The sequence below is a fragment of the Hippocampus comes genome, unplaced genomic scaffold (genome assembly GCF_001891065.2).
Source record: "Hippocampus comes isolate QL1 unplaced genomic scaffold, H_comes_QL1_v1.1 scaffold39, whole genome shotgun sequence".
Taxonomy (NCBI): domain Eukaryota; kingdom Metazoa; phylum Chordata; class Actinopteri; order Syngnathiformes; family Syngnathidae; genus Hippocampus; species Hippocampus comes.
In genome coordinates, this window is record NW_017842054.1 from 303,096 (window position 1) to 314,275 (window position 11,180).

The 11,180-nt window shown below is 55.5% G+C and overlaps 1 protein-coding gene across 2 annotated transcripts in view; it reads left to right on the forward strand.

Moving 5' to 3' along the window:
- akt3a (v-akt murine thymoma viral oncogene homolog 3a) overlaps positions 1 to 11,180 on the forward strand; it is a 32,652-nt gene that overhangs the window by 6,275 nt on the left and 15,197 nt on the right. For both annotated transcript variants that reach the window (XM_019860306.1, XM_019860307.1), the window contains exons 2-3: positions 8,581 to 8,706; positions 10,654 to 10,765. In XM_019860306.1, the coding sequence (XP_019715865.1) occupies positions 8,581 to 8,706; positions 10,654 to 10,765 (238 nt within the window). The remainder of the gene's footprint in view (positions 1 to 8,580; positions 8,707 to 10,653; positions 10,766 to 11,180) is intronic.

Sequence of the window (11,180 nt, forward strand, 5' to 3'; positions counted from 1 at the left end):
GGGGTGGCTTTACAAAAGATCAGTGGGTCTTAAGTTGCGCGCACGCATGCACGCGTAACGCCAGCTGCTGCCCAAGGCCCCCAGCCCGGCATTTCTGAATGAATAATACAGAGCCGGCCACTCTGGAATAATAGCAAAACACACACGCACGCACACACGCACAAAGCTTTGCACCTGTTCACCGCTGCTCAATTGGCAAGGGCCGGCCGGGCTGGTTAAGGTCCCACCCGGACTCTTTGAAAGATGAATGAGCACACACACACACACACACACGCACTTGCACTGAGTTGTAGGCAACAGTTGGACAGCTGTGTTAGTTCTGATGACGCCTTCCTGTCTGACGTTCAGCGTAGTAACTGCCCCCACCGCAACGTCCCTTGTCAACCTGCCGCCATCTCAAAAGGTTTCCAAGGCCACGTTAAGTCCATCCATCCATTTCCTTCGGTGCTCGCGCGTCAATGTGCCAGCCCCGAATTTCGACACCCGGAACCGCGAGTGTGCCTCGCCTCGTTCCTATTTTAATTGGCGCACAAGTTCGCCGGTATCGGATTGCGCTTTCAAGACGCATGACGGTTGTTCGAGGAGATGAGCTGTCAAGCGCAGGAGCGGACGAAAAGAAACTTCACCGCTGAATAAATGCAGTATTAGTCCCAAAATAAAGATGGGATTGCAGAAGCGGAGGGGCTCGCTCAAGGCATCGTACCGTCTTTTTTTTTTTTTCAAGGTAATGGAAGTGTGACAGGAAGTTAACCGCTGAATAACAACATTAGGTAGGGCGCTACAATTTTGGACTCAAATAACAGAGCACGTTTTTGCTCCTTTAAAAAAAAAATCTATTTCATTTATGGCTTTATTTTCTTAAAATGATCAAGCATTCACTGCCACCATACAACGCCCTTCCCTTTTTTTTTTAACTTTCTTCCCCATCATGAGACGTAGTTCCGCATTCGTGTTTCCTCCTGATTGCCGCATGTGCGGGGGGGGGGGCGTCTTCACCTTCTGACCCCATCTCGCTGACTTTGTGGCGTGCGTTTTGATTTGCACACCATGCCGCTTTAGCCGCATTGTCCTGACACAAAAATGTCCTGAGTACTAGAAAACCCCCGCCGGAGGCAATCCTGTCGAATAGTCTTTGAGGTTCCGCCACTCCGCCCTTGAAGAAGAAACGAACTTGAATGAAGCCCACGCGGTTCCCCGCCAGTTTCGGAATTTTATTCTGAGCGGTCGTGCGGCACAAAGAACTTGAGCGCCGTTGTTGCTGCGATCGAAAAACGTCGCCATTCTACGTCTCATCGGCATACGATGATGATCTCGCGTTATGTAAGGACACTGGCGATGGAGCTCAAACCGATGCCGGGAATGCAGGACAGAAAGCTTGAAGATGGAAAAGAGCACAAAGTTAACTCACGCCTGCGTGCGTGCGTGCGTGCGGACCAGCACTTCTCACATTAGACACACGCGCACATTACGAACACAGGCAGCGCGACATTTGCCATTTGACAGGTGTTCACGCGCCATTAAGCTTGCACATTCAAGCCTTTTTTCCCTTTTATTCCTGCAGCTATGAGATTCACAGCGTGTGCTCAAGTTTTTTTTTCCAATCACACGTTTTTAAAATAAGACTTGAAAATGAAGAGATACTGGACAGTTAAAAACGATCCGAGAAAAACCATTGAGAAACGGACAAAATAGAAATATATGGCAAAATACAACCGTGTTTGTAAATCGAAGACTGACAAAACATGACAACAGAATGCAAAATAGGAAATGGAAAAAAAACCCACATCTTAGAATACCAAAATAATAGACAACATCGAATGAAAAAAACTCAATGCAAAAAGATAACACGTCCTGTGTGGAAATGTGGAAAACGTATGACAAAATATGAGACAGAAATGACAAAAATATTGATGACAATTTCAAAAAGATTCAATCAAATACTATGTGAGACCAAATGACAAAGTATTTGGAAAAAAATCTTTGGCAATATCAATATCAGCCCCCCCTCCCCCCAAAAAAAATACAAGCGTAATCGACGAAAAATGAAAATAAATCTGGCAAAAGTATGAAAAGGAAGTCAAAACAAGACGTATTTAGTAGAAATGGGAATCCGAATGGTTTGATCGAGGATTTCTCGGTGTTGATGGGTCATCTGGAAAGCCTTTCATCCCTAGTTAGACAACCACACCGCAGTCAATCCAACTCGGCCACGCGGGGGGCCAAAAGTGGCACAGGTGGCGCCGAGCTGCCAGCCCCTCCCGCGGCCAATTTGCTAATATGCTAACCCCGCGCTAATCCCAAATGTGCTTTAGGAAGCGCCGGACTCTGTTCAAATCACATGCGCGCGCGCACACGCACTCACACACACGCACTCACACACACGCACTCACACACACACACACACACACACACACACACACACACACACACTAACGTCGCGAGTGAGATCCGGAGTGGAGCGTCAGCGGTGAGATGCTGTGCTCCAAGGAGCCACCACCATCTACTGGACGCTTGCCGTACTGCAATTGATAAAGAAAGATGAAAAGGAGGGGTGAATGAATACGTCGAGTGAGCTCTCTGACGACCAGCTGGGATTGGAGGGGTGGGGGGCAGAGGGGCACCAGAGCTTCGCCTCCTTCCGTCCCAGTGTGCCTCACACACACGCACCCACACACACACACACACACACACACACACACACACACACACACTAACGTCGCGAGTGAGATCCGGAGTGGAGCGTCAGCGGTGAGATGCTGTGCTCCAAGGAGCCACCACCATCTACTGGACGCTTGCCGTACTGCAATTGATAAAGAAAGATGAAAAGGAGGGGTGAATGAATACGTCGAGTGAGCTCTCTGACGACCAGCTGGGATTGGAGGGGTGGGGGGCAGAGGGGCACCAGAGCTTCGCCTCCTTCCGTCCCAGTGTGCAGCTGGAGTGGGTGAAATCTCTTTGCCGCCCCCAAGGGACAACCGGGCTCCCACCGGGGACCTTGGGGGGGATTCGGCCGAACACGCCGGTCTCGGTCACGTGAGCGCAAACCAGCTGTGCCCGTAACTCTCCGATCCGTTGCTTTGCTGCACTGAAACCGGCGTCCTCTACAGCGGCCGCGGCCCCGATGCGCTAATGACACTAATGCGCTCTAAGTGGATTTGCGCCCCAGAGCCCAGAATCGCCCTAAGATGTCTGAGCAGACTGGAGTTCGAACTGCCGCGGTCAGGGTGGGGGGGTCGGCGGGGTCGCACTTGGCCACTAGGATAAATACACACGCACGACACAGCTTGTTGCGCGCTGCCACACTTGTTCATCCACGCCGGGCCTCCTTCAGTTCCTCTGCCGCGTCTTGACCCGACCGCCGCTGTTTTGCGCGCACACTACGGCAAAATGGCAACTTCTGAGACCAAACAGCAGCCAAAGTACGGAATAGTTCAACAGTTCCATTTCAAAGACAAAGTTCAAAAGTATCCCCCTATGCTGAACATTGAAGAAAAAAAGCAATTTGGTGAAAATACCCACATATTCCACAACATATCAAAATAGAATACAAGCATTGAACCCCCCCCCCCCCAACCCGCCCCCATTAGGTACAAGATGGGAACTACGTGGCACCCATGTGAATCTCAATGAGCTTCCATTGACATTCGGCCGCTTGAGGTGCGCTTTCATTCACTTTGGGCATTTTTCATTCGCATGGGGGAGAAAGGCTCCACGTGGCTCTTTTTAAAGAAGCCTTTGCCACCCGCCAACCGGCACACCGCGCGGCCAGGGAGGGCAGAACGGTATCGCGGGCTGTTAAATTGGCATCGATGCCATCGTATCGGAGCAGGTAGAGGAACGGCACCGACGCCGCCGTGTCGATGGTATCAAGTACAGCGCACACTCTCGGGCTTGATGTTTTGTCTTCGACCTGTCTGGAGGCTCTCACAGAAAAAGCGCCGCACGGTTTCCCGGATGGCCGACCGCGTCGACGGTCGGCCATCGCCGCATCCTCCCGAGCGCCCCGCCGGTCGCCCGGCTCCGCCTCCGCGCCATCTGCGGATCAGCCGCGGCCTCGGCCAAGGCGTTAAATGAAATCCCCGTTCGGGGCTGATGAACGAATGGCTGGTGAGCTCGCGTAGTTTTGTGCTCGTTTACCCTGTCGAGGGTTTTTGGCGCCCCTCCCCCCGTCCTGAAGGAGCGCGAGATGGAAGGGAAGAGTTAGCGCCACGTGTCTGTCTTCTTCTGGCTCAAGTTCAGCTTTGTGGTTTGTACCTGCCTCGAATGCAGTTGGCCCCCTCACGCAGGCGCGCTGAGATGAATGCTTAATCAGCCCCGCTAATTGAGTGACACTTAGCCAGTGTGTCGTCCTAATTGTCCAATCAGAAAGCTTGGAACGGACACAGTCGCATCCGATTCATCTCTGGTCTGCCAGTGTGGAGACGGCAAGCTGCCGCTGGAGACGAACGGGCCGCCGGCGAGTCTTGCGCCGCCCCGGCCTTCCCGGGGAAAGTCAACTTGACTCTTGAAGATGCTTTCAAGTTGACGCAGCCCGCGCAATGGGCAGACGCACAGTTGGTTTTTCAAGCGACACCGCCCAACCCGTCCCAAAAATGCCACGCGTATCCATTTCCAATTTGGAATTCGCTCCTTCGTGGATTGGCGGGAGAAGGCAGAAAGGTGCAAATCCGTCCCATTGAAATGTTGTGACCCGAAATCGCTTCAGAAAGAAGAACTTCAAGCATCCATTGATTGTGCTTCCAAATCCGATTCTTCTTCAGAAATGCAGCCCTCCCTCGCTCTGTCGTGGTTCGTTGTTAACATCCCCGCTCACGATCCCCGAAATCGAATGGAAAAAAGGACACCGGAGCGATACGGCCGACTCTCCGAATATTGTTTATTGGTTGAAATATTTTGAGCGCGCGGTGGGTCCCGTTCACTCGAAGGCTCCCTCGGCGGTCACCCGGCCCGACAGCCGCTTCACCGGCCCCTTTCTAGGAGCGCGGCGCCGGAGAATGGTGACCGCCGATGCCTCGTCTTTTTCGACGCTACTTTTACCTTCCTCGCTGGACACCAGAATTGTGTGGAACGAATCCGCAGGGGATTCGCGTTCAAATGGGTTTTTTTTTAGGGCACATTGAACATGGCCGACGTGATCGCACGCAAGTGCCATCAACGCCATAAAAGCCCACTTGCGCAGGGGCCGCTGCGGGCCACGGACTTCGATGCATGTGCTGCTCCGCCCGGCCCCGCCTCTTAAAGGCAACACGCGTGAACATTTGCCTCACCGTAACGAGGAGAGCCCGATCCTCGACGTCCTGAAGAAGAAGCTACGACTCGACCATTTGATTGTGAAGGACTCTTACAAGGCGTCGCTGCTTTTGTGTCGTCCTACCAATGAAAAAACGACTCTTTGAGGTTTCGTACAAGACGTAGGAGTGCGCCAAAGTTGAATGTCTTTTCCTGTGCCAATTAAGTCTTGGGAAGAAAAAAAAAAAGGCTCTTTTCCCGCTCTCCTTTCTTGGATCCGTCAGATCACAGCGCTGTCCTTTATCGCCGATATCCCGCTGTTCGAAGAAACAAAAGAGTCTTGTTGTCTCCGCCGCCATATAGTATGAGTACGGACTAATTGGTCTTGCGGGAGAAGGGAGCTCGCGCGGCTAAAACTAAACGGAACCCAAGCGAGGCGATGGTGTGGGAAGGAAACCGGCTGTTGTCCCCCCCACCCCCTCCTTCCTTCTGCAGCGGTCCAAACGAGAGACATGTGGCTCCCCAGACAAGCTGTCCAGAGTGGAAGAGCTTCGCCGGACTCGTCACAGGCCGGGCCAACGCGGGATTGCTTCGACGGAACGCCGTTGGATGGGCTCCGCGCCGCTTGCGTGCCTGCGCCGCCGCCGCTTTTGGAAGCCTCGCGCGGACAACTGTCCATCTCCCCTTGCCGTCTGTGCCACCCCTGGCTGCCCCCCCCCCCCCCCCCACTCATCTCATTATACGCGCCCACACACACGCACGCACACGCACACTGGCCTGTTGGTCGGCTGAAATGTTTTCAGTGGTGCTGAACAGCTGAGCGATGAAGCGGCCAGCTTCCAGGCGTTGGTCGCTTGGACACTTTCATCTCCGAAGTGACTCAGAGAAAAGACGGGACTCGGCCCAGCCGGCCTTTCGCCAGTTTTATTGTGGTTCTGAGCGCTTTGACTTTTCTCTCCTCTTCGTGGGGAAACTTGTCGTGCAGTCAGCCCGCAAACGGGTGCATCCGACACCCAGCGGAAGAGCGCGTGCCGGATCGCATTTGCCTGTGACTGCCTTGCCGTTCATTTGCGAGGCGTTGACTTTTTCAGAGTCACGTGGTCAAGATATCTTTGAAATGATATTGTGGGGTGTATTGGGGTTCATAATATAGGCAATCGCATCAACATTTCGGGAGATTTCACTGCCGACGCTTCACTGTGCAGTATTTATTTATTTGGGGTGAGTCATCTCACGATGTGTCTTGGCAAATTCCAGTCACATTGTCATTGTTCCCTTCGTTATTGAGCAGAAGGGTGACAACAACAATGACCAAAAGCCCTTCTTTCCACTTTCATAATACAGTCTGGTGTGGTCGAAATGATCACACTTTGCAAGAATGGCACCCTCTCTTTCCCACCTTTTCTGTTTTCTTTCCTAGCCTTCCTTTCGCTTCTTGTGTTTATCGGTAGCGAGCGATCCAAAGAATATGCTTCGCTTGTGTAAAGGACAGGAGGAGGAAATGTGCGCGGGAGGGATGGGGGGGGGGGGGCGAGTGGGCGAAGTTGTTAAAAAGAGAGAAAAATAAAGACCAATTGAGGGGGAAACGTGTGATTTGATAATCACGACGACGCCTTGGCACCCGGCTGCATATTCTTATCTGCGTGGAGACTCAAATCAGCTGCTACACACACACACACACACACGCACAAAGCACACCCAACACACCTCCACTCCCGACAGAACTCGGAGGTAGCGGCGGGGCCCGTAGTCAGACGGTGCCTTCGGCGGAGCAGGTGTTTTTCGGCGAGGTGCTAATGAGCGTGGCCTGCTGTCATTCCGGCTTGAAATGGATGTCGCAAATAGAACGGGCCCCATCAAAGAGGCACGCGCACGCGCGCACGCGCACGCGCACCTCCTATTGGAGCGAATTAGCCCGAGAAAGTTGATGGGCGCCGTTCGCCGGCGCCGCGCGCTGCCGGCGCAGATGCCATTTGTCTCTTTGCGGCAGGTGTACGCCGGTGGAACGCTTCGTTCAAAAGCAGGCGTGAGAAGGAGGGAGCATCGCTGCCGGTGAAACGTTTACGCCCATCCCGGCGCACCGAAGGCTTGGGTCTTTCTTGCTCACGAACTGACCGAGCGTCCGGCGCTGCCAGCTTGGCTCCTCCCCGAGTGTGAATGCCATCCTGCAAACGAGCGCCGGAGCTCCGGTGCCCGTGGCTCTGACCGAGAATGAGAGCCGCGGTCCGATTCCCGTTCCACGGTGACAAACGGAACCCGCGTGCGGTTTGTGTCAAGTGAAACTCTGCCGCCAAAGTGTTGGGTGCCGTCTGGCCCCGGCGCCCAACAAACAACCGAGCCCACGGTGCGAATCCGGCACAGCCCAAACAAGTGAACTCTGCGCAGAGCTTCCTTTGAGATGGCCGAGCGATCCGCGAGCGAGCGTTGAAGGTTGCCAACGCGATTCGTCTCCACCTCGCCGCGGTTCGCTCGTTGGCGTGCGATGGCCTTCATGCGGAGCGCACCGCGGAACTCTGATGCGCCTCGTTTGGTCAGGCGCCGACCTCGGCACCCCGACCCCGGCCTCGTTCAAGCAACCGGACTCTGGCGCGCTTTGTTTTGTCAGGTGTGAATGCCGCCCGCCCGATTCTCGTCGCGCACCGAGCAACTGAACTCCGCGACGCGAGTTAGGTGCGGCGTGAAGGCCGTCGTCCGAAGCCGAGCGCGCTGCAGACGAGCCGGACGGCGGTTTGCGAGCTGTGAATGCTAATCTTGGCGCCGTGGCCCGCCGAGACAAAAAGCGAAACCAAACGACTGCACTCTGGCGCCTTTAATTTGGCGAGGCGTGATTTGAATCTCCAGATTTGCTCCACATCGCGACACCCCACCCAGGTGCGTCTGTGCTGTGAACGCGAGGTCTGACCCGCCTCGCTGTTGTGAAAACCTTTTGACTCTTGTGTAATCCGGCGGCAGGTCGTTGGGGGGGAGCGGCGGTGCCAGCCCGTGCCCGCCAGTTGGCTAAAGCTCCGCCGCCAACTGCGCGGCAGATGTTATTTGTTGCCGCGGTCCGCGACGGGCCGTTCCGCGCCTCGTCCTGTTTTCACTGGACGTGTTGCTGTCCGGGTGCGCGTGTGTGACTCTGAGCAGGGCGGCGACCTCAACACCTGCCCGTGCGCGCCGGCCGGGTGACGCCGCTGGCACGGTGGCCTTGAGTCGAGCGCGAGTCAACATGTTTTTGTCATATTTTGCCCCAGAATCCCAGGGGAATCTGCCGGGCGGGTGCCAAGTCACCCGAGACTGCGCGCTGTCGTCTTTGGGCCGGCTGATTCCGATTCATCTGAATAACAGCGTGCCCCTCTTCCGTGCCCGCAGGTGAATACATCAAGAACTGGCGGCCGCGTTACTTCCTGCTCAAGACGGACGGCTCCTTCATCGGCTACAAGGAGAAACCTCAGGACGCCGACCTGCCCTACCCGCTCAACAACTTCTCCGTCGCAAGTACGTGATTGTCATCCCCTTGGGTGGGAAAGGCGCTTTTCTGCTGGGACGGCCCCTAAGAATCATCTCGATGGCTGATTTGGGATGAGCACCATCACATCTTTGTTCAAAAATCAAATGAGCCTTCCCTTCCGTGCCGCACGACGGCATGGTTGAGCTGGGCCCATAGGAGACGGTCGACAGGATTTTATTGGTCGTCAGTTGGCAGATGAAAAGAAGAGTCGTGCTGGGCTATATATAAAAAAAATGAAGGCCCCCCCCCGCAATTGTTCCGGGTGCTCGATGCAATTGTGTCCCCCGACTGTAAAGTGCTGCTCAGTTTTTCATGAAAAAAAGGCGCGAGGGCCGAGTGCGAACGGATGAGCCGATGGAGGGACGTCCAGGAAGCGGACGCATCCCGTACAGAGCGCGAGGAGGAGGAGGAGGAGACGGGAAAAGGGGAAGGCGGAGGAGGAGGAGGGAAAAGGAGTCGGTGCCGAGGACAAGCCGGGCCGTACATCCGGCCCCGGCTGCTTGGCGCCGCGCCGGCACCGCCACATCTGTTGCCCAAAGCTGTGAGGCCAGGTGGCGCGTGTGTGCGTACGTGCGGGCGGGCCCGCGTTTGTTTATCGGCGTGCGAGCGAGCGACAGAAGTGGTCAGATGGAGCTGAGACGGTACAGGCCGATTCCCCGCCGAGTGACGCGCACGCGCACATCTAGGCATCCGCCCACAAAAGTACTCGCGCCCGCGGTGGCAAAGCCAATTTCGACTCGCAGCGTCCGCGTGTCGGTGGGAGCGCTTTTTGGCACGGGGCGCCCGCTGACCTTGTTTTCTGGCAGCGCGGCAGGTCAGGTGTGTGCTGGACCCGTGCGGCCTCGCTATTAACCTTCTCGTCTAAATTTAGGCCAGCGCCGCGCCGCGCCGCGCCTCCCCGGAACCCAAAGGGGGCCGGCTGAGGACGTCGCAACGGAGGCCTTCTCCGTGCCCGCAGCCAGCTCACCGCCCCATCTGGCCGTGTGCGCGCACGCTTCTGCCTTTGTGTACAAATGGCCTAATGCGCTGCCCATTTTTGTTGGTTTTTTTCCGCCCGCCGTGCGATTCTTCAGAAATTCACCAGATGCGCATGTGCCGCAGCACATATTATCCTTTGGCACGGCGAAGCGGCTGCGTTTGGAATCCTCGGCGGTGGACGTTATTACCTTTTTTTGTTTTTTCTTTCCGAGCGATTCAAAGACCGGCTGCATCTGCGCTCATGGAACGCGCTTGCCTAAAAGTCGGCGTGTTCCGCGCACGGCGTTTTTCACAGTCGCTGTCACTTCTTCTGCCTGCGCGTGTCTGTCTCGTCTATGCGCCGCGCACGTTGGTTGGCCCGCTCCGGCTTTTCCTCAGAGAGCGTCGGGCATCATCAAGTGTAACTTGACGGTTTCGTTCCACATTTCCGAGCGAAATGACCTATTTTTGACCCGGGTCTGAAAAGTGCGAAACGAACGCGTTCCATCCCCGCCTCCGGCCGCATCGGCGAAAAGCCGTAGCGCCCGTGTGAATCAAATGAAAAGGCGTCGTCCCAAATGGTTCGCCTGCCCTCGCGTGCTTTCGACTCAACTGACGTACGCGCTTTAACATCCGCCAGTCCGGTAAAGGGCCGAAAAGGGGGTCTTTTTGCCGCGCTCTCGTCACGATGTAAAGTTGAGGCACGCGTTGAAAAATCCCTCCCGGAACGGTGGCTTAAGTGAGGAGAACGAACGGCAATATTGCGAGGGAACGCGGCGCTGCGCTCGCAAAAGCAAAGGCCCTCCGGTCAAAGCGTTTTCACTCACGGCGGCGGCACTCGGCACGCTTGCGGGTCACGGTTGCCGACCCGCGCGTATCTCCGAGTCCCCTCGCCTCGCTTGAGACCCCCGCATATTTGAATTTGTCTTTCCACTCGCCGTGCATTTTGCTCAGCAAGCCTCGCGTCTCGCCCGCAGAATGCCAGCTGATGAAGACGGAGAGGCCCAAGCCCAACACCTTCATCATACGCTGCCTCCAGTGGACCACCGTCATCGAGAGGACCTTCCACGTGGACTCCCCCGACGAGAGGTCGGCCAATTCGCCGTTTGACTTTTGCCCCCGAAACCTTCGGAAGGAAAGTATGCGAGCCGACGGAAGTACGTCGTTGACGATGTTGCGTCGCTTTCATCAAGGGCACAGGTAGGACTAAGGAGCTGAGTTGTTTATCTCCAGATAATGAACAGCTTTGCCCAGAAGACCACAGATGCTCCTCTGCATCCTTTTCACTGCACCGCGTGTGTGCGTGCGCGCGCGCGCGCGCGCGAGCGCCGCTCGCTAATAGCTCGGTGCCTAGTTGATCAAATAAACCGACGGTAATTAACACAAAAGAATATCGTAACGATAAAAGTCAGGCGTAAACATCCGATCCAGCTGCGCGGCGCGAAAAGTGTCCTCCAAGGTGTCTCTGCGCTTTTGACTGTATCCGCCGCACTGTACTGGCGGG